General features: G+C 43.4%; 1 protein-coding gene and 1 long non-coding RNA gene across 7 annotated transcripts in view; one reads left to right on the forward strand and one right to left on the reverse strand.

Annotated features, from left to right (window-relative positions):
- Positions 1-22,934, reverse strand: part of alpk2 (alpha-kinase 2) — a 58,209-nt gene that overhangs the window by 33,825 nt on the left and 1,450 nt on the right. For all 5 annotated transcript variants that reach the window (XM_067984021.1, XM_067984013.1, XM_067984027.1 and 2 more), the window contains exons 2-4: positions 10,084-10,203; positions 6,029-6,146; positions 684-2,325 (exon numbers count right to left, since the gene is read on the reverse strand). In XM_067984021.1, coding sequence (XP_067840122.1) covers positions 684-2,325; positions 6,029-6,146; positions 10,084-10,201 — 1,878 coding nt within the window. In that variant the 5' untranslated portion in view covers positions 10,202-10,203. The remainder of the gene's footprint in view (positions 1-683; positions 2,326-6,028; positions 6,147-10,083; positions 10,204-22,934) is intronic.
- LOC137321601 (uncharacterized) lies at positions 823-22,934 on the forward strand. Of its 2 annotated transcripts, none has more exons than XR_010962871.1 (3): positions 823-2,435; positions 12,165-12,276; positions 22,411-22,934. It is a non-coding gene; the product is annotated as an uncharacterized lncRNA (long non-coding RNA). The 2 variants fall into 2 exon arrangements; XR_010962868.1 differs by lacking the exon at positions 22,411-22,934 and adding an exon at positions 12,591-12,748.

Below are 22,934 nucleotides of genomic sequence, written 5' to 3' on the forward strand. Positions count from 1 at the left end.
TACACACAAAGGGTGGTAGAAGTTTGGAACTCTCTTCCGCCAACGGCAATTGATACTAGCTCAATTGCTAAATTTAAATGTGAGATAAATAGCTTTTTGGCAATCAAAGGTCTTAAGGGATATGGACCAAAGGCGGGTATATAGAGCTAGATCATAGATCAGCCATGATCTTATCAAATGGCGGAGCAGGCATGAGGGCTGAATGGCCTACTCCTGTTCCTATGTAAAGCGATCAGTATGTTAAATAGACCAGTAGTTATTTGACCCAATCAATATATGTTACAATGTGCTTTGATTAGAATGATTATATTAGATATACATTTATTTGTAGTGCACTAGATTAATTTTTAATTTTAACCTTAATTCTATTAATGGGAAAGTTTTTGTTGGGCTGTGATTTAAATCCTCTACTGCTTTAGCAGGGACAAACTAAATGCATCCCTCGTAAAGGTAAGTCTGTCCAGAACAGCGGTTTCCTCTCATGAGTGTAAGACATTCATTTGTACTAAAGGGAAGAATAATTTGGGAAAGATTAGAACTTTTATTTTATCGTAATCCTGAAGCGCGTTGCGGTTTGTTTTCGGGTAAATTATATTGTGCACTGTATGTGGTTTCATTTGCTTTCCATTAGTTAATTTATGTGAACTGGTGTAGACCAAAGAGTTCAATGTGTACAAACTCACCCAGCCTGACGAACTGTCATTTTTCTCCTCGGAACCAATTTCTATTTCTTCCCCCCTTCTACGAATACCGACTCCCTCCATCAGAGGCGGAGTTGAGCCATTTCCCAAACTTGGTGGGGTTTTGACAGGATGGCAGCTCTGGTGTGTAAGTCTGCTGTCAGTGGCGGTGCCGCTCCTTCCTCCTGTACCGGTTTTATCCCGCAGTATTTCAGTGGTATACATGTCCCCAATATCCAATGGTTCGCCAGCTGGAAGACTCACTCCACCCAAAATACTGACAGCTTCCAGTTGTCCCTCCGCCCGATTATCCTCCTCCTCCTCTTTAGACAGTTTTTGGTCATATTCTTTATACAAAACTTTCTCCCTTTCAACTTCGGCTACTTTGTCAAACATTTCCAGACCGATGACATTATCTGACCCCGATCCCATTGACGGCGTCTCTCTCCTTTCGCAAATCATCATCTCGCGGTTCTCTTGAAGACCATTTGAAGAAGCTGACGATGCCTTTGAACTTTCCTCTTCCGACGTGGCCATTTCGGCCTGGATGGTCAGTGTGGGCAACTCGGGGCGATCCTCGGGTGAGATCGGGCAGATTTCATCTCCTCCCTTTCGAACAACCCCGCTCCTATCCGATCCGGAGGCAATTCCCACCAAAGGGAAGCTGGCTCCGGAACACAGCATTTCCCCAGCCTCTGTAGCCGTGGCTCTTGACTGATAACGAGGGACACTGATGATGTTCTGAGCTATAGCCTCTACTGGCGGCTCGGTGAGACCCAGGGGGGCGGGGGGGCGAGAGCAGGTCAATTTCACCTCGTCGGTTTCAGGGCCATCACTTTCTGCCAAAAACAAATGTCTGGGACACTGCAGCTTGTGCTGCCACACCGCTTTGTCCTGGTCAGTCAGAATATCAGAGCACACCAGCGAGTCCAAGTAATATTCGTCTTCAGGGGTTAAAGACCCCTCGTCTCCACCGAGATTTGCTGGGCACCCCCACTTGCATCGCTGGACGCCGCCTTTAATAAGACCCTCGCTGGTTAAGACACCGTCAGACGTTTGGGAAAGTTTCATTGAACTTTTCGAGTGCCCCTTTGGAGAACCAGCGCCGTTTAAGTTGCTCATCCGAGAGTTGCGGCTTTGACCTCCCACTGGGAGGGACCCCTGGGACCCACCGACAGTCTCTCGGAGATGGTTCAGCTGATGCCCCTTGACCGTACTTGGGAGGTAGGGAACAGATGAAGAGTTCAGTTCGCCCAGTTTGACCATCTGTTCTGCAGAAGTAAAACCCGGAACTCCAGAAGGGGTTTCCTCTAAACTTTCAGCGGTATGGTTGTCAGCTTCTTCCCCTTCGGTCGATGACTGTACTCGATTTGAAGTCGAGTTAATGTGAATTTTAGCAGCGGTATTTGAAATGCCATCCTTTGGGCTTTTGCTGTAACACCTCCAACTATTCGGACTGTCCAATTCTGAAGGGCGCGACTCTAGCGTCTTCTTGGCTTCGTTTTTTTCTTTTAGCTTCTGCATCATTTTTTGTCTTACCTGAGCTTCCGTGACGAAGCCAACTTGCAAGACCGAGGAGCAGATGGCGATCCCCTTTGAGTTTCTGGCAGACACTTGGTAGATCGCTGCGTCGTCTTCTGTACATCTGAAACAGGCAACGAATCACCGATGAGGTTGGACAATTAACCGTGTCAAGGAACTCACTCAGGTCGGTCACCTCAAGCCACGGTCAGATTTATTTTTGATATAGAAAAGGTAGGTTTTTAGCCCCAAATTTATGGAATTTCGCAGCGAAATGAATGGTGTAAGTGATCTAACGAAACCACCTGAGAACTGTTTGTTAGAGTTCAATTCCCAATTATGATCAGTGTTTTGGTATCCTCTGATAATACAATAGTCCTTTTGGCAAATGGATTTAATCGATTGTGTACTAAGAAGCACTGTTTAAAATGGCTGTCCAAGATAATGTATATGTCCAAAGGGACCTTAGAGATGTACAACTATTGGAACTAAGATATAATATAACTTTGATGCAATATATCGGTCTGACTGGATTGATTTGACCCCCAGAACAAACTGATGGACCAAAATATTGGGAGATTCCAATCCCAGCACCAACGAAATGGTTAGGAAGTGATTCATATTCTACTAGTGAGGCTGACCAGATAACGCACCAGTGACAAGATCACAAATGAGTTGTGGTTACCTCACCTTGGAGATGTTCAACATATTCATAATATACACACACACACACAAACTGTTAGAAGTGCACAGCAGTCCAATCAGCATGTAAGGGAAGGGTAGGCTTCAGGTGGTTTAGAGAAAGTCACTTCCTTAGATAGATCTCTGTGCCACCTCTAGTTGGGAAGTAAGTGACAAATGATTATCAATGTAAACTTATCACTGAGAGGGAAGAGGTTAGTAGAACTTTTTTTTTACAAACAAGATTGTTGGAGCATGGAATGTTTTGCCACAGGGAGTTGTTTGAGAGAAAATTGGATAAATATTTGAAGCAGAGGATTAATTTTGGATTGCCCTAGCAAAGACCCTGCAGAGGCATGATGGGAGAATGGTTAAATAGTGCATATTTTCAAATCATGCAGAAGTGCCTATAAATGATGTGCATATCAAGGTTTTAATTGTTACTAAACATAGTAATTCTTTGGAGAAAAAGATACTGGCCTAGAAATTCATTGACATTGCGCCCGTTTTATAGGTGTAAAATGGACGCCTAAGCGTCCAATATGGTGGGCAGTGTGTGCACACATTCCGTGCCGGAAGTGCTTCACCTGCCATTCAGGTAGAGGCTCCAGAATAGGCAAGCAGACCCCATGCCTAAAACAGGTGTTAGGCCCTTTGCATATGCAAAAAATGGGTCTAAGGCCTGTTTGAGGCCTCCTTCCTGAAAATGGGACGCTCTGAACTCAGCTGGCGCTGGCTTAATCAGCTGTCCTTAAAGGGATGGCTAGAGATCGCCACCAAAACACATTTTCTTTTAATACTGACCTGAATGCAGTCCTGAAGACCATTGCCGGCCCCCGTTCAGCTCCCTGCCAATCACCCCTTCCCCTCCTGATTGTCTTCTCCCCGCCCACACCCCCGCCCAGGACCTACCTGAGGGTCGCTGTCAGGGAGTTGACTGGCCCAACTTTATCCTTGTGGAACTGATGAGCTGCCTCTGGTTGCCCGATTGGCATGTGCAGCTCGCCAGAATATGCTGATGATGTCCAAGGCCTAATTTCGAGAGAGCCCTCGGGCCTCTGGTTTCTGCTTTGCGTTCCCAGCATGCTGCCTATTTCAGGCCCGAAAATGGGCCAAAACTAATTTCGACCCCAACATATTTTTCACTGATTGATGCCAACTTCAAATCAATACCCTACAAGTCTAAGTCAACAGGTGGTTTATCCAACATATGCGGGGCATGAGCCCTATTTATAGCACATGCTGTGTGATTGGAAATAGATATTGTTACTGATAAATATATTTTAAAAGGAAAGTTGCTGCTGTCTCAGGAATTTTCCACATGCGAAGACGCATGAATAAATTCTGAGGATAACATTAGATCAAAAAATTACACAGTTCTTGAGTAAGAGTCGAACTTTAATTTAGCATCTGAGCTGTGCAGATCAAGTTAGAGTGTAAACAGAATATGAGAGCATATATTTTATCATGAAAAATGACAGGGTGTTGAGACACAGAGAGAGGTCATTTATAAGTAAGGGAAGCCAAAATGTAAGACAAATTCTGAATTTGAGATCGTAGGGCCAAAGTTCATATTGGAGTCTTTGATGAGCCACAATTTCCTCCAGTTTAACACTGGGAAGATCAAAGCCATTATCTTCGGCCCCCACCACAAACTCCATATCCTTGCAACTGGTTCCATTCCTCTCCCTGACTATTGTCAGGCTGAACCAGACTATTTACAACCTCAGTGTCCCACTCGACTCCATATCCTCTCCATCACAAAGACCACCTACTTCCACCTCTGTAACAATGCCCACCTCCACCCCTATCACAGCCCATCTGTTGTTGAAACCTTCATCCATACATTTGTCACCTCCAAACCCGACTATTTCAAAGCTCTCCTGGCCGGCTTCCCATTATTCACCCTCTTTTACATTTAAGCTCTTCCAAACCTCTACTGCCTATATGCTATCCCATGCTAAGTCCTGATCACCTATTACCCCTGTTCTTGCTGATCTACATTGGCTCCTGGTCCCCCAAAGCCTCCAATTTAAAATTGTCATCCTTGCGTTTAAATTCTTTCATGGCCTTGCCTCTCTTATCACTGTAACCTCCTCCAATCGTGCAACCTCTTTCAAACTCTCCATTACTCCAACTTATATGTGTTTTCCCTTCCTCCTTTACCCCACCATTGGTGGCTGTGCCTTCAGCCACCTAGGCTCCATGCTCTGGGATTTCTTGCCTAAGCCACTTCACTTCTCCAGCTCCCTCTTGGTTACTCTTCCAAATATCTCCTTCTTTGGCTTGGCACGCATTTATTTCTGATTACACCTCTGTGAACCGCCCTGGGATGTTTTTCTATGTTAAAGGCACTAAATACAAGTTGTTGTTGTATGATAGTTACTTTGGTAAAACTAATGATACGGTAGGACACTTAAATATATTGTACAATGTTACAGTTTTCATTGGATGCTCAATATTACTGGTAAACTCACTGTGGATACATTGATAAAGAGGAGTGGAAATGAAATGGCTCCTGGGCTTTGAGATGTCCTGCGCACACTAAATGCTGCATGGTAAGACTCAATTGTAACTGTAACGAGAAGAGCATGTGTTGTGGTAAGTGATGTTCAATGGGCCCATAAAGATGACTTTGATTGGCCCCATCTGCAGGATGGGTACCAGCAGTTTCTGTGTGGAAGATGATCAGGAGTAGGCAGACACCACAAGAGTGTGTTTTAGATGAGAAGAATAAATGGGTGGAGATCTCCCAATATGCATCGTCCTCTGATACAGATAATGGACCATGTGATCTGCATTGTCATTGCCTCTGCTTTACCAGAAGATTGTGTGAGAGAATTCTGTGATCATTGGTAGAAATAGTCCTGTTCACCTATTACCCCTGTTCTTGCTGATCTACATTGGCTCCTGTGCTTTTTAGAATGTTGACAATTATCCATTTTCCCTGGATTTCTTATTTAAATTTCATTTCCAATGAGCGCACTCTTCCTGACAGCCATATTGGAGACTTAGTTGCCAGTTTAGCTCCCGAATAATGGGCACGATACCATTGAATTTCTAGGCCAACATGTCTATTAAAATCTGTGATAGACTGCAATTCTGTGGAACTCTCTATACAACCACCGTGCAAGACTGTCATTCACCTGTATAGTTTGAGTGTGTGAACCTTGTCATCCTTTAACATTTCATATTTAGGAGGTCCAAGAAACTTGGGAAGCTGCTTGTCTCCTTTGTACCAGGTTACTTCTGGTTCTGGATTCCCTGTATAGCAAATAAATAATTATAATATACCCCCCAAAAAAGTACATACATGCCAACCTAGAAAACATGTGAAAGACACAACCCCAAAAAAGATAATAATCAAAAAGTAACCAACAACTCAGGTAATAAGCCTACAACCATGGCCACTGATGTATGGTGACTGAATAAGTTAAATTCTGTTTTAACTACATGGGATTCCAAGATTTTTACATGTTATGGGGATCACAGTTATCAATTTGCTCCTTTATTTCTGCTGAAAACATAAGCCAAAAGGCCTTTTTTTAAGATATGTGAAAAAAGTAGTTAAATCGAGAGTGCAGTGGGACATAGCCTTACCGTAACTTAAGCTACAAGTGTATACCAAATATATCCATCAATTGTAATGCAGGAAACACTGAAGTATGCAAAAGTGTGTTTTTTGCAGTAGCAGACTCAGAAATATTTGAAAGGGGACCTGAGCACTAAAGACACAAAATATATTTCCTATGGGGTGTGGAAACTTTGATCTAATTTTCACACTCTGTGCATTTTCCAGCATTTTGGAATCTACTGTAATTCTGCCTCTGAAGCCAACAATATTTTTTTTCTGCAATGGCTGCAGATATTTTAATTAATAAAATAAAGTGGTAGTTACAAGTTACAACTGACTCTTGATTTTTTTGTACCATTAGAAGGTAATACACAGCGAGTTTAATAGCTGATCAATTTAATAATGTAAATAATATGATATGCTGGATCCTGCATGTGGGATGGAGGTAGTTCTTTTGTTGCATTCCTAGGAGTTCTGAACCATAAAACAGAAGTGATGGAACATGTCTTATACAGCGCAAACTTAACTTGTATAGAAATTTGCTGTCATTGAAGAAACACTAAAGTGGCCTTCACTTTTTTTAGTATGGCCCTGATGGACTACGTTCAGGCAGAACTTGGCAGCCACCAGAATCCCAGGAGGGTAAACGCCGACATAGACTGAATGGCTCACTTCCATGTTGTGCGACAAAAGGCGAGGGATACACAAAAGAAAGGAGTGTTCGTGGTGGAGGCATAATACTTGGAAGAGATTGCAGAGATAGGATAAAATCTGAGATTCAGCCACAAAGCCTCATAATTTATGGCTTCTCCGAGTGATGCATGAACCAGGAGCTTGAAAGCCTTACTAAAAAATTAAAGCAATTTAAGTGGGTTCCCTTGAGCTCTGTGATCTCATAAAAAGCCACAATCTCCTCTAAAAGGTAGTATGATCCTTTCTGACTACTTTAAAGCATCCAATATGTGTGTCGTAACAACCCAAGGAAGCACTGATGTCAACAAGATTGATCAGTAATTTTCAGGTTCACTAGGATTCACTTTCTTGTGGATAGAAACCACAGCTGTGCTGTGGACACTGAGTGTATTCATGCATCAGATGGAATCCTATTCCCCAGCCTTAGAAGAAGTTGCTTCTAAGAAAGTCGGTGGTTCCTGAAACTTTTTTCCAAGACCGCTGTTATTCCCCTCCCCTTGTGTGGAGCAGCAATCAAACACTGACCATTAGCTGTAGGTATCACTTCCCAGGCTGTAAATGTTAAATCCCTCTCTTGTGTATTTTATATCAGGCTCTACTACATATTTTTCTTTTTTATTCGTTCATCGGATGTGGGCATCGCTGGCAAGGCCAGCATTTATTGCCCATCCCTAATTGCCCTTGAGAAGGTGGTGGTGAGACACCATCTTGAACCGCTGCAGTCCGCGTGGTGAAGGTTCTTCCACAGGGGGGCTGTTAGGTAGGATTTTGACCCAGCGATGATGAAGGAACGGCGATATATATGTAACGGCGATATATCTAGTTCAACTTCCACAAGCAATCTCTAGTATAGAATGGGTGACGACCATAGGTAATGTTGATTCATTCCTCTTTCAAGAGATATGGGTCCAGTAAGGAGACTGTCTCCTTTCATGAGAGCATAGTGTGCTACTTCATTTATGCAGGATGTGCTACTGGACATTGGGCAGTAAAAGGTGCACTCTGGAGTCGTGAGGTCTGCTTATGGGAGTGACTGGTCTCACTGAACCTGAGATAATATTTAGTGCAATGACTGAAAATTGTGACATAGGTGGCAATTTTGGATGGATCTCGCAATGGCATGTGTAGGCCAAAGATAATTTAAAACATTTAAAATTTAAAGTAACAGAACACAGAGTGAATGTTGACAAGTGTGAAAGATTTAGACAGAGATTGTGGCAAAAATAAAAACAGAAAATGCTGGAAACACTCAACAGGTCAGGCAGCATCTGTGGAAAGAGAAACAGAGTTAACTGTTTCAAATCAATGACAACATTTCAGATCAATGATAACACAGTTTCTCTTTGCACAGATGCTGCCTGACCTGCTGAGTGTTTCCAGCATTTTCTGTTTTTATTTCAGATTTCCAGCATCTGCAGTATTTTGCTTTTGTTCAAGAAATTGAGGCATCTTGTTTAACTGCAGAAAAAAAGACAGGGAATGGGTGTTCTGGTTAGAAATGTTGAAACAGGAGGCTAAGAAAAAAAACAAGAGTAATGTAGAGGAAGAGGAATAACATAAGCAGGAAGATAAAGAAAATCACATATTTAAGGCCTGCAGCAGAAGGCAAGAGAAACTGTAGCAACATGAAGCGAAGGGGAAAGTTATTTGCATACTTTTGAACTGGCAGAGAAAAGCATATTGACGTTGATCTGAGCAAATTGTTTGCTCATAGTGAAGAGTTCAAACAGTAGGGAACACAATTTAAAAATTAGGAAGTTAAATGGAAAAAGGGAGCCAGGCAGAACATTTTCACCCAAAGGGCTATGGATATATGGAATAGGTTACAAAGAATGCCACTGAAGAAATAGTATAAATGGGTTCAAGGGGCAACTAGATGTTTTTCTGGAGACAGTTATTTCATGGAAAGAGTGAAAAGGTGGGTTGGTTGACTTCAGGTTGGCTTATTGGGCCAAATGTCCTCTTCTTGTTTGTGTTCTTAAAATATATTATTTTGTTTAGAAATATATTTAATATTATATAATAATAAGATGCTGATTTCAACATTATGTGTAAAATATGAACATCCATGAACTAAGATAGTTAGAATTGGTTATTTTTTAATAACCAATGTATTCTACCTGTCTAGTTTACACATGAAGAATGGCCATTTGATTAAGGTACCCTGCCCCAGAAAGAGTCAGTATATTTCAGGAGAGGTTAACATTCAGAAAAAAATCTGCAATTCAAAGTGCATCTGCATGACCTGTGTGTCTTACTTTCAAGTCTGCTGAATTTGCAGTTTGCTTATTTTGCAGTTGTTCAATTCAATTCATTTCGAATCACTGCAATAACACAGGTTCATTTCCCTCAGGCTCTTAAAAATTGCAAGAGATTGAGAATGCCTTTAACCCAGCCGCCTGGATTGAATTTGAATCCTATCAGTAGAGTTAAAAGTCAAAATGATATTCTAGCCCATTACAATACCTAATTCTTCAAGCATGGCCCTTTTTATTAATTTTGCAATTATTTTTAGATCACAGTAGGTCATTGTGGATCCTGGTCCCCAACAATGTTCATCCAAGTTCTTTGCAAAGCTACTGTTAAGACTCCAAATTATAGGAAGCATTCTCTTTAAGGATTATGGAATCTAATCCAGAGGGCTGGGGATGCTCAGTTGTTGAGTATATTCAAGATTGAGATCGATAGATTTTTAGATACTAAGGGAATCAAGTGATATGGGGATAGGGCGGGAAAGTGGGGTTGAGATAGAAGATCAGCCATGATCTTATTGAGTGGAGCAGGCTCGAGGGGCCATATGACCTGCTCCTGCTCCTAATTCTTATGTTAATGTAGTACAATTTCAATGGATAACCCATGATCCCCTCACTGAGAAACATACAGTACAGACTGATTGCATTGTTTAATTTCATCAAAAAAGTTTGTATTATTTACCAAACACTGTGCAGGAGAGTTGGACATCAACATTCTCGACCACTTTCTGAGACTTCAGGGTAGAGCCAAAGCGAGGAGATGATTCTGCAACAAACTCTGCTGACATTTTGGGAAACATGCCTAAAGTTAAAAAATGAACAATAGAACAATTAAAAAATACTGCATTCCCGTTGAGATAGGATGCAAAATTTCACAGCAATGTCAGTCCCACGCATGGTCCTCATATGTCTCTACTTTATAAATACCTTTGCTATGCAATTAGTGCATGAATCTATTACAACAGTCTGTTATAATTTGATTGCAACAAAAAGATTCAAAATTCAAGAACTTTACCTCAGAATGTTTGAGAAGAAAAAGAAAACAATGGCCTCATTCATGCTTTTATTACCTCCAGATAAATATCCAATGCTCTCCTGGCCGGCTTCCCATCTCCGTAAACTTCAGCTCATCCAAAGCTCTGCTGCTCGTATCCTGACTCACACCAAGTCACATTCCCCCATCACCCCTGTGCTCGTGACCTACATTGGCTTCGGGTCCGGCATCGCCTCAAATTTAAAATTCTCATCCTTGTGCTCAAATGCCTCCGTGGCCTTGCCCCTCCCTATGTCTGAAACCTCCTCCAGCCCTACAACCCTCCGAGAACTCTGTGTTCCTCCAATTCTGGCATCTTGTGCATCCCTGCATTGGTGGTCGTGCCTTCAGCTGTCTGGACCCTAAGTTCTGGAATTCCCTTCCTAAACCTCTCTGCCTCTCTACCTCTCTATCCTCCTTTAAGACACTCCTTAAAACCTACCTCTTTGACCAAGCTTTTAGTCACCTGTCTCCTTATGTGGCATTGTGTCAAATTTTGTCTGATAATGTTTCTGTGAAGCACCTTGGGACGTTTTACATCGTTAAACACGCTATATAAATGCAACGTGTTGTGTTGATCCCTTTCTGAAACAGCAATTTAGGATGATAGAAATTATCTCAGCTATGAATGCTTGTAATAAAGTTATTCTTCAGGATCTTCTAACAAAAGATCTGTAATATTGCAGTAAGTTGCAAAAAAATGCAAAACCTCCAGCTGTGCAGCTATTAGAAGAGAAAAACTCCACGATCAGGATGCTTTTTTAAAGGAGTGCCATGCTTGTTAATGGCACTTTTCAGCAGACTCGGCTCCTGAAAGGGGCAAGACCTATTTGCTCCAAGAATTCCATTCCTGCTTTCACTATATTAGCTGCTGTGAATGTTTGCACATTAACTGCACTGTTGGTTATTTTTCATGGAGATCTTTTAATATATTAAGCAACTGTTAAAAGTATATTTAATGCAGACATAAAAAGTCATGCTGTTGCACAATCACATCACTAACTGTTCACTTTTACTTTCAAAGTTTTTGCAAAAACATTTTAGCAGTCTGATTTTTAAAAATATTTGTTCTCTGGATGGGGTGATGCATTTATTGCCCACTCCTGGTTGCCCCGAGAAGATGCTGATGGGCCTTCTGCTCGAACCACTGCAGTCCACTTGGTGATGGTGATCCCACAATGTTGTTAGGTAGGGAATTCCAGGATTCTGACCCAGCACAATGAAGGAAGAATGATATATGTCCCAGTCAGGATGGTGTATGACTTGGAATTGAACTTGAACGTGATGGTGTTCCCATGACATTGCTGCTCTTGTCATTCTCCGTGGTAGAGGTGATGGGCTCCTTTCAGTAGTTAATTTTGCTGAATTTCTGGTATTTTCTATAAATATCAAAAGAACCAGCACATACATGATGGGCTGAATGGTCTCCTTTTGCACTGTAATCTTCTGTGGTTCACTATCTTACTGGTGCTTCTCATCACTTGTGTTCTAACTCCATACTTAAGCAGCTCAGTGAAAGGCACTGTGCATGTTTGTGTCTTTCATTATATCATTCATCACCTATAGAGCTGTCTGCACTGAGCAGGGAGGTATAGTTTTAACTGGAATAAGATTTTTAACTTTTGTCTAATTTAAATAAAATTAAACAGCAAAATAATTAACTGTGTGATAATTATGTCAAATGATGTGTTTCTGCATTTGTTCACGATAATTTTATTTCAATTCACCAGTAAGAAGATTTTCAAGATGGCAGCCAAATACCTTTGGAGAGAAGTGAACATGAGTTTGCATGGAGACCATGCCACGTGAAGTCAGAGACTTAAGCTCTTTTGGTACTAATAGGTGAGTTGTATAGGTGGTCCACATCAGTGAATGCAAATAAGTATCACTTACTTGATAATTACTTAATATTTATATACCATCATGATTTAAAAATCAAACCAAATTATGATCTAGAAAACAAATACTTTTTGTTTGGTATCTTAAGCACCAAAGATGCTTTGTCTTTATTAACAAACCTAGGCAAAAGCAACCCACAGTGTGGAATAGCACTAAGGTTGAAAAGAATGTGACAGAAGATGGGATTCCAAGTTTTTAAAATCCTATAGATTGAAGGAGGAAAGGAAAACTGAGTCCAAGTTTCTTTTTGTGATTAGATTCTTTAGGTTTTGAGCGTGAGCTGAGGGAATTTGACCTGAAATGGAATGCGTGAGTAGGTAAATTCTAAATTTTGGACTGTTAACTTGGAGTTCTTTTTGAAGTACTGACTGGACTGGCTTAATTGACAAATTAGCTATTAATTAGTGCAAAAGTGCTGGTAGCTGTATGTGATTTTTCATTGATTGGCTGCTTTGAAAGTGATGCATGTTTTTGAATGAGTTGTTTGTTGTGCTTTCTATTTTGTTCAAATGAATTTAAGTAGACTGTACAAATGAGAAGTAATTGAGTTTTGAGAGGCCAGTTGAGTGAAACTACTTTCAGTTATTTGACTTTCTGTCCATTTATTGTGACAGCACAACCAAAATCTGTGTTATTCAGAATTTGTACGAGGTGGGTGTTTCTGGAACGAGCTGCCAGAGGCAGTAGTAGAGGCGGGTACAATTTTGTCTTTTAAAAAGCATTTGGACAGTTACATGGGTAAAATGGGTGTAGAGGGATATGGGCCAAGTGCAGGCAATTGGGACTAGCTTAGTGGTATAAACTGGGCGACATGGACATGTTGGGCCGAAGGGCCTGTTTCCATGTTGTAAACTTCTATGATTCTATGAGATGTCCACATCAGCCACGGGTTGTGGCAAAGTTGCTGAACTTGAGGAACATTTGGAGACACTCGCACTGGTGTAACCATCGTACCCCTTATGATCTGAATTGAGATATTGGGGTGAAATTGGTCTACAGCAGTAGCACGAAACAGCCTCGTAGCCAATCAGCAGCCCGCAGTTCCATTAACATCAATGGAAAAGAAAACCGGGCGTGCTGTAAAACAGGCTGTCAATTCGCTATGGGCCTGTTTCGTGCTACTGGTGTGGACCAATTTCACCCCCATTCCTTCACATGCAGTTCTACAATAAAGTCTATTATAAAGGATGTGATAACAGGACACTTAGAAAATATCAACGGGATTAGACAAAGTCAACATGGATTTATGAAAGGGAAATCGTGTTTGACAAACTTACTGGAGTTTTTTGAGGATGTAACTGGTAGAATAGATAAGGGAGAACCAGTGGATGTGGTTTATTTGGATTTTCAGAAGGCCTTTGATAAAGTCCCACATAAGAGGTTAGTGTGCAAAATTAAAGCAAGATAGTCACTAATAAATCCAATAAGGAATTCAGGAGAAACTTCTTTACCCAGAGAGTGGTGAGAATGTGAAACGTGCCACCACATGAAGTGGTTCAGACAAATAGCATTGATGCATTTAAGGGGAAGCTAGCTAAGTACATGAGGGAGACAGGAACAGAAAGATATGTTGATAGGGTTAGATGAAGTGAATAGAGTGGGAGGAGACTTATGTGGCCTGTTTCTGTGCTGTATATTCTATGTAATTCTATATAATATTCCACTTTAATGGGATTTACTTCTTTTGGTTCTGACCAGCTTTGAGCTTAAGATGAATGCATTGTGCCTTGTTCAGTCGGCTCCCTTTCCAGACTAATCTTGAACATAAATTTTCCTCTCGTTTTGGTTACTTTGGAAGTGGGTGAGTAATCCCTTTGATTTTATCCCTGTTCAGTGATTCAGCAGTAGGGCTATCTCCCCCACATAAGGGTGGATTTTCAGCAAACATGCTGGGCTGAAGTGAACAGGTCATCTCAACAATAATAGGTGTGGATGTTCATCGGAAGCCTAAGAAATGATAACGAATTAACTATTGTCTCCAGTTGTGGTATCAATACATCTTCAATGCCTGGCTCATTAACATATAAAATCCTCTTTAACTCAGTGGCTGCAGCACATGGCTGTAAGAAGAATTTTTAAACCTGTGTGAACTTGCCTTTTTTAAAACACAACACTTACATGTTACTCGTTTCCAAATCTTTTCTGTGGAAAAATTGATCAAAAAATACCAAACAGTGATATAGGCCCTGATTTTAACCTAACCCACCCGGCAGGAACGTGGCAGGTTTGGATTGCTGATTTACACCCCATCTGATTTTACTCTCTATTGAAGTCAGTGGAGAGTAAAATTGGACGGGGTGTAAAATGGATGTCTGACCAGGACCCACCTCATTCCCGCTGGGTGGATTAGGTTCAAATTGTGGCTATAATGTCAGGTGGTATTGATTAGTAGAGGGTAAAGTCAGAGGCCTCACCCAGTTCAGTGCTAGTGCCATCCTCATCATGATCTTTTTTCTCACTCTACTCGCTCACTACTCTACAGGCAGCTAGCCCATCATAGTACCATGTGTCACTCACTCCTACTGGTGCAAGCATCAGGACAGTTATATTCACCCCATGGAATTTAGACAGTGAGGTACAGCAGTGTGAAGTGGGTAGTACACGGAGCACAAGTGAGCAGGAGTGGGTAATGGTGGCAGTGGAAGAACAGGGAACAAGTGGATGAGGACCAGCTTATGTTCTGCCTCAGCTACACAGCCTAGTATTCTAAGCTCAAGGGAGCTGTGCTTAAAAGAGGGATGCTCTCTGCGCACCACTGTTTTCTACAGTCATAAGATGTACCAAACATTCTGAAAAGTGTGAGGGCAAATGTTGAAGGGACTGCTGACTGCTTCTTGTAGTTATGTATGATCGTTTAAAAGTCCATAATAGAGCACTTGGCAGCTCCAAGGCCATCCACAGTGGAGCTCCTAAGCCCAGTCAGAGTATCTCTTGTGACTGCTCAGGCTCCTGCTATAGAGGCCTTAAGTTCCAATATACAACAGGCTAACCTATCTGCTGGAGGATCATTTGGAGCAAGCTACTATGCAGGGTTCATTTTTGCCCATAGATTTGCTTCCATTCAAATTAATGGACATGCTGAGGCAGAGCCCAGGAGCAAGGGCATGCCTAGAGCAGGCATGTATGAAGCTGTTGCCTCTCAGTTCGATACTGTATATGCTCTCCAGGCCCCCGCCCCCTGCTGCTATATACACTCAAATTAAAGATGTGCTAAAAGCAGACAGGATCAAGCGGCTACCACAGTCAGCAAAAATGGTAGAGTTAGTCGCAGGGCCACATCATGACATGCACAAATCAGACCCAAGAGATTCCATAGACACCAACCAGCCATCTCACTTCCTCTTTCCAATGGGGAAACACCCAGATTAGTAACTAAAACACATGCAACATGCACCATACAAAAGGAAGAATCTTCCTGTTCTGTTAAACTCTTGGAAAGACTTTCTTTACAGTCAGTTTCTCTGTGATATTTTTAACAACGATTTAGCTGCTTCTTTCATAATGAAAACATTTCCTCTGTGCAATACTGTGCGATCCACAAAAATCCATGGTAGGTAACCTATCCTCACAAAGCCTGCACACTGAACAACCCTGCCCTTGCAGACCTCCACTAGTTCCCTATTCCCCACACTTTAAAATCCTTGTCCTTGTATTCAAATCCTTCCATGTCCTCACTCTACCCTACTATAATCTTTTTCAACCTTTCATCTTACTCACAACATCCACTCTGCAATCCTTGAAGGAGGTTCATCATATTAGTGACTGTGACTGTGGTCTAGCCAACTAGGACTCGAGGTTCTCTAATGCTTAACAAAACCTCAACTATAAAACTGGTTTTCAATAAGCACTGTGTCTACAAACACTTATAAGCCAGTTGTCGTGCACAGACAGCTTTGGTCTCATATCAGCACAAAATCTATGGTACCTGTTGGGTGTGAATTTACCAAAACTGACAGCACTTTGTATTTTAGCAAATGGATTGAGATCACCTGGAGGAGGTAGTCTCATACCATTTTACTGCATGCAGTATAACTGCAACCCATGCAACATGAAGTTTAAATAGTTCCCGAGCAGTCTTGTTGGTTCACGTGGTACTTTGTTTTATCAGAGAGCTAATTGTTAGCTCTATTAACATTGATATTTAACCAACATTTGGATGCTAGTGAGTGAAACTCTGTACTTGTGTGCTTATATATGTTCAGAGGTCCATCTTTCTCTAATTGAAAAGCAATACAGGCAGCAGAATCACGGTGGTCTGCCCACTCATTCTAAGCAAGCAGCAGTCTCAAACAGTATTTGTAATGCAGTGGCACATCTTACTATGCAGGCATACCACTACTGCTTCGGTTAGTCTCGAAGTACAAAATTCCCAACTAGCTTATTCGTGCTTATTAATGTGTAATGAGTTTCTAATTTCATTAGACCGAGCAGCTTATTCTAAAGGCAGGGTCTAGTTGGTTGAGTGGGCGTTGATGAAGATTACATTTCTAAGACAAGGTCACCAAGAAGGGCTAATTTTTCTAAATATATCGACAGTCACAATAATGCTAGCATTTTTAGATCTGGGGAAATTCATGTGTTTATCAGGAACAATGATGCAGGCAGGAAAATAGTAAAACTCATCCCATCAATCTAAGTGGTTTTGTGATGCTATGTGCCCTCCCTGCATGCTTTTTGGAGAAACTTGGAAGATTCTTGCTGGGGTCAGAGACCAAGCAAGGATTATCCTCTTTGGGATCGAGTTCCGACTGGTAAGTGGAATGTACAGGAGGGAAATCCTTTCAAGACCTTAGCCCCTTCTCCATTTGCATGCGGTGAGCAGAGAAGGAGTGCCTTCCTGGTAGGGTGGAGGAGGAAAATTGTGCTCGGGGTGGTGAGGAGGTGGTAGGCTGTCCGACCTGTACTTTTTTGACATTCTGCGTCACCAACCTGAATGTCAGCAGGATATTGAACAACGGAGGATAATACAGCTGTGCCTGATCCTGCTCTTACTTAATATCCACACAATTCCCAGCAGTGGTCACTGGATAACAATCAAGAGGAGAAACCTTAGTTGATTTATTTTCCTTGGGTTGCTGAAGCCAATTGCAGTGTGCTGACCAATATTTATCCCTCAGCCAACACCACTAAAATAGATTACCTGGTCATTATCTCATTGGTGTTTTTGGGACCTTGCTGTGTGCAAATTAGCTGCCGCATTTCCTATATTACAACAGTGACTGCCCTTCAAAAATACTTCATTGGCTGTACAGTGCTTTGGGACGTCCTGAGGTCGTGAAAGGTGTTATATGAATGTAAGTCTTTCTTTTTACATGTGCTACCCTGGCTGAGATTAGCTACCTCACCATAGCTAAGTAATCAAACTAAGGACTCTTTGGTGTGTATGCCCTCATGCTAAGCAATTCACTGCTCTTACCCACTAAAAGAGATAGTATTCCTCCTCCGTTAATCAGAACTGATTTGGGCAAAGAAGAAAATCACATATAGCTAGAAGAAGGGCTAAATGCTACTGCCATTTCTCCCTTGTTGATGCTTATTGCTGCTATGTGTTCATCATACAATTTCAAAATCAGGGAAGATGAAGATATTTGTTTTTACTTACAAGATTATAACCTATGCCAGAATTGTTACATCAGCTGGCGGGAAGAGAGTATTCTGCTGAAAATACTCTAGCCTAGAAATTGGTTGACGCCACGCCCATTTTACAGATGTAAAACAGGCGCCAAAGTATCCAATATGGCAGTTGGCGTGCACGGGCACATTCCACATGGAAACGTGATGCCCGCCAAAGGCAGAAAAAGTGGCGTCCAGGGCCTGCGCCTGAAACAGGTGCTAAGCCCTTTGTATATTCAAATAAGGAGCCGAACGCTTGTTTGAGGCCCCCTTTGGAAAGTTGGTCTCCCCTGAACGCAGTCGGTGCCGGGCTACATGGTCTACATGTGGCATAACTAACTGCCTTTAAAGGCCATGATGTGGAGATGCCGGTGATGGACTGGGGTGGACAAATGTAAGGAATCTTACAACACCAGGTTATAGTCCAACAAATTTATTTTAAAATCACAAGCTTTCGGAGATTATCTCCTTCGTCAGATGAATGAATCAAAAGGTTCTCAAATCGCATAACTTATACGATGTTGGGACAGCATCACACCAATCAAAAGGTGTCGTTGTTATTCAAACAGACCAGTCACGGAGAACAGCACGTCCCAGTACACTCGATATACATTGTGTCTTTTACACAGGCAGGCAGAAAGAAACTCAAAATGGCAGAGAGAGAGAGAGAGAGAATTTTAAAAAACATATAAATTTTTTCCCCCTTTTTGCTGGTGGGGTTACGTGTAGCGTGACATGAACCCAAGATCCCGGTTGAGGCTGTCCTCATGGGTGCGGAACTTGGCTATCAACTTCTGCTCGACGATTTTGCGTTGTCGTGTGTCTCGAAGGCCGCCTTGGAGAACGCTTACCCGAAGATCGGTGGCTGAATGTCCTTGACTGCTAAAGTGTTCCCCGACTGGGAGGGAACCCTCCTGTTTGGCGATTGTTGCGCGGTGTCCGTTCATCCGTAAGAACGGGATATGAAGCTCGACTTGTCGATCGACAGTTCCGACGGGCCACAGCGAAGAATCGCATAGACCTCCTCAGAAGACAAACACGGGACGCAACCAACAGAGTACCCTTCGTCGTCCAGTACTTCCCTGGAGCGGAGAAACTACACCATGTTCTCCGCAGCCTTCAACATGTCATCGATGACGACGAACACCTCGCTAGGGCCATCCCCACGCCTCCACTGCTCGCCTTTAAACAGCCACCCAACCTCAAACAGACCATCGTTCGCAGCAAGTTACCCAGTTTTCAGGAGAACAGCGTCCACGACACCACACAACCCTGCCACGGCAACCTCTGCAAGACTTGCCAGATCATCGACACGGATACCACCATCACACGAGAGGACACCACCCACCAGGTACATGGTTCATACTCCTGTGACTCGGCCAACGTTGTTTACCTCATACGTTGCAGGAAAGGATGCCCCGGAGCATGGTACATTGGCGAGACCATGCAGACGCTGCGACAACGGATGAACGGACACCGCGCAACAATCGCCAAACAGGAGGGTTCCCTCCCAGTCGGGGAACACTTTAGCAGTCAAGGACATTCAGCCACCGATCTTCGGGTAAGCGTTCTCCAAGGCGGCCTTCGAGACACACGACAACGCAAAATCGTCGAGCAGAAGTTGATAGCCAAGTTCCGCACCCATGAGGACGGCCTCAACCGGGATCTTGGGTTCATGTCACGCTACACGTAACCCCACCAGCAAAAAGGGGGAAAAAATTTATATGTTTTTTAAAATTCTCTCTCTCTCTCTCTCTCTCTGCCATTTTGAGTTTCTTTCTGCCTGCCTGTGTAAAAGACACAATGTATATCGAGTGTACTGGGACGTGCTGTTCTCCGTGACTGGCCTGTTTGAATAACAACGACACCTTTTGATTGGTGTGATGCTGTCCCAACATCGTATAAGATATGCGATTTGAGAACCTTTTCATTCATTCATCTAACGAAGGAGATAATCTCCGAAAGCTTGTGATTTTAAAATAAATTTGTTGGACTATAACCTGGTGTTGTAAGATTCCTTACATTTGCCTTTAAAGGGACCACTGGAAGCTGCATGGAAGATAAATTTGTTAAAAAAAATATTTACCTGAATGTGGAGGCTTCCTCCCGATCTCTTTGCCCTCCCTCCTGATAACCTCGCCCTCCCTCCCTCCCAATCGCCTCGCCCTCCCTCCAGGACCTACCTGAGTGATATTGTTAGAATAGTGTAGATGGAGCTTTGTTCTGCATCTAACCGTACTATACCCAACCTGGGTCTGCTTGGCACTAATAATTAGAGACCCTGAAGTTGTTCCATTCCCAATCACTAGCATCCCTGACCTTGATAAGCACAAAATTCTGGGGGGGCAAAAAGGCAATCAAAAAAAGTTTAAAGCGGGTCCAGACTATCTGATGGAATCAGTGATTGCAGGTTGATAAGCCAAGCTCTGCACATATATTTAGGCATGAAGTGGAGATACCGGTGATGGACTGGGGTGTACAAATGTAAGGAATCTTACAACACCAGGTTATAGTCCTCCTGTCCAGGGAACCCTCCTGTCTGGTGATTGTTGTGCGGTGTCCGTTCATCCGTTGTCGCAGTGTCTGCATGGTCTCGCCAATGTACCATGCTCCGGGGCATCCTTTCCTGCAACGTATGAGGTAGACAACGTTGGCTGAGTCACAGGAGTATGAACCATGTACCTGGTGGGTGGTGACCTCTCGTGTGATGGTGGTACCCGTGTCGATGATCTGGCATGTCTTGCAGAGGTTGCCGTGGCAGGGTTGTGTGGTGTCGTGGACGCTGTTCTCCTGAAAGCTAGGTAATTTGCTGCGAACGATGGTCTGTTTGAGGTTGGGTGGCTGTTTGAAGGCGAGTAGTGGAGGCGTGGGGATGGCCTTAGCGAGGTGTTAATCGTCATCGATGACATGTTGAAGGCTGCGGAGAACATGGTGCAGTTTCTCTGCTCCGGGGAAGTACTGGATGACGAACGGTACTCTGTTGGTTGTGTCCCGTGTTCGTCTTCTGAGGAAGTCTATGCGATTTTTCGCTGTGGCCCGTCAGAACCGTCGATCGACGAGTCGAGTGTCATATCCCATTCTTATGAGGGTGTCTTTCAGCGTCTGTAGGTGTCCATCGCGTTCCTCCTCGTCTGAGCAGATCCTGTGTATTCGCAGGGCCTGTCCATAGGGGATGGCCCCTTTGACGTGGTTAGGGTGGAAGCTGGAAAAGTGGAGCATCGTGAGGTTGTCCGTGGGCTTGCGGTAGAGTGAGGTGCTGAGGTGCCCGTCTTTGATGGAGATTCGTGTGTCCAAGAAAGAAACCGATACTGAGGAGTAGTCCATGGTGAGTTTGATGGTGGGATGGAACTTGTTGATGTTATTGTGTAGTCTCTTCAGTGATTCTTCGCCATGGCTGTCTCGGCACTCTACACCAGTATCCCCCACGATGACGGCATCGCTGCAACAGCCTCAGTACTCAACACCAACAACAGCCAATCTCCAGACGCTATCCTACAACTCATCCGCTTCATCCTGGATCACAATGTCTTCACCTTCGATAACCAGTTCTTTACCCAAACACACGGAACAGCCATGGGGACCAAATTTGCACCCCAATACACCAACATTTTCATGCACAAGTTCGAGCGAGACTTCTTCACTGCACAGGACCTCCAACCAATGCTATACACCAGATACATCGACGACATTTTCTTCCTATGGACCCACGGCGAAGAATCACTGAGGAGACTACACGATAACATCAACAAGTTCCATCAAACTCACCATGGACTACTCCTCAGAATCGGTTTCTTTCTTGGACACACGAATCTCCATCAAAGACGGGCACCTCAGCACCTCACTCTACCGCAAGCCCACGGACAACCTCACGATGCTCCACTTTTCCAGCTTCCATCCTAACCACGTCAAAGAGGCCATCCCCTATGGACAGGCCCTGCGAAAACACAGGATCTGCTCAGACGAGGAGGAACGCGATGGACACCTACAGACGCTGAAAGACGCCCTCGTAAGAATGGGATATGACACTCGACTCGTCAATCGACAGTTCCGACGGGCCACAGCGAAAAATCGCATAGACCTCCTCAGAAGACAAACACGGGACGCAACCAACAGAGTACCCTTCGTCGTCCAGTACTTCCCCGGAGCGGAGAAACTGCGCCATGTTCTCCGCAGCCTTCAACATGTCATCGATGACGATGAACACCTCGCTAAGGCCATCCCCACACCTCCACTACTCTCCTTCAAACAGCCACCCAACCTCAAACAGACCATCGTTCGCAGCAAATTACCCAGCTTTCAGGAGAACAGCGCCCACGACACCACACAACCCTGCCACGGCAACCTCTGCAAGACATGCCAGATCATCGACACAGATACCACCATCACACGAGAGGACACCACCCACCAGGTACATGGTTCATACTCCTGTGACTCGGCCAACCTTGTCTACCTCATACGTTGCAGGAAAGGATGCCCCGGAGCATGGTACATCGGCGAGACCATGCAGACACTGCGACAACAGATGAACGGACACCGCACAACAATCGCCAGACAGGAGGGTTCCCTCCCAGTCGGGGAACACTTCAGCAGTCAAAGACATTCAGCCACCGATCTTCGGGTAAGCGTACTCCAAGGCGGCCTTCGAGACACCAGACAACGCAAAATCGTCGAGCAGAAATTGATAGCCAAGTTCCGCACCCATGAGGACGGCCTCAACTGGGATCTTGGGTTCATGTCGCGCTACATGTAACCCCACCAGGGGGGAAAAAGAAGTTATCTGTTTTTAATACAACTGGTCATTCTCTCTCTTTCTCTTCCTTTCGGATGTTTCTCTCTCTCTCTCCCTCTCTGTCTTTGGTTCTGGCCGTTTGTATATTCAGTTGTCTGTCTGAACATGGCCTTGATAACGGGCAGTTGGAAAGATTATCTGTAATCACCAGGCATTGTTCTATGACTATATATGCGGTAATTTTCAATGAATCCGACAC

Source organism: Heptranchias perlo, chromosome 1 (genome assembly GCF_035084215.1).
Source record: "Heptranchias perlo isolate sHepPer1 chromosome 1, sHepPer1.hap1, whole genome shotgun sequence".
Taxonomy (NCBI): domain Eukaryota; kingdom Metazoa; phylum Chordata; class Chondrichthyes; order Hexanchiformes; family Hexanchidae; genus Heptranchias; species Heptranchias perlo.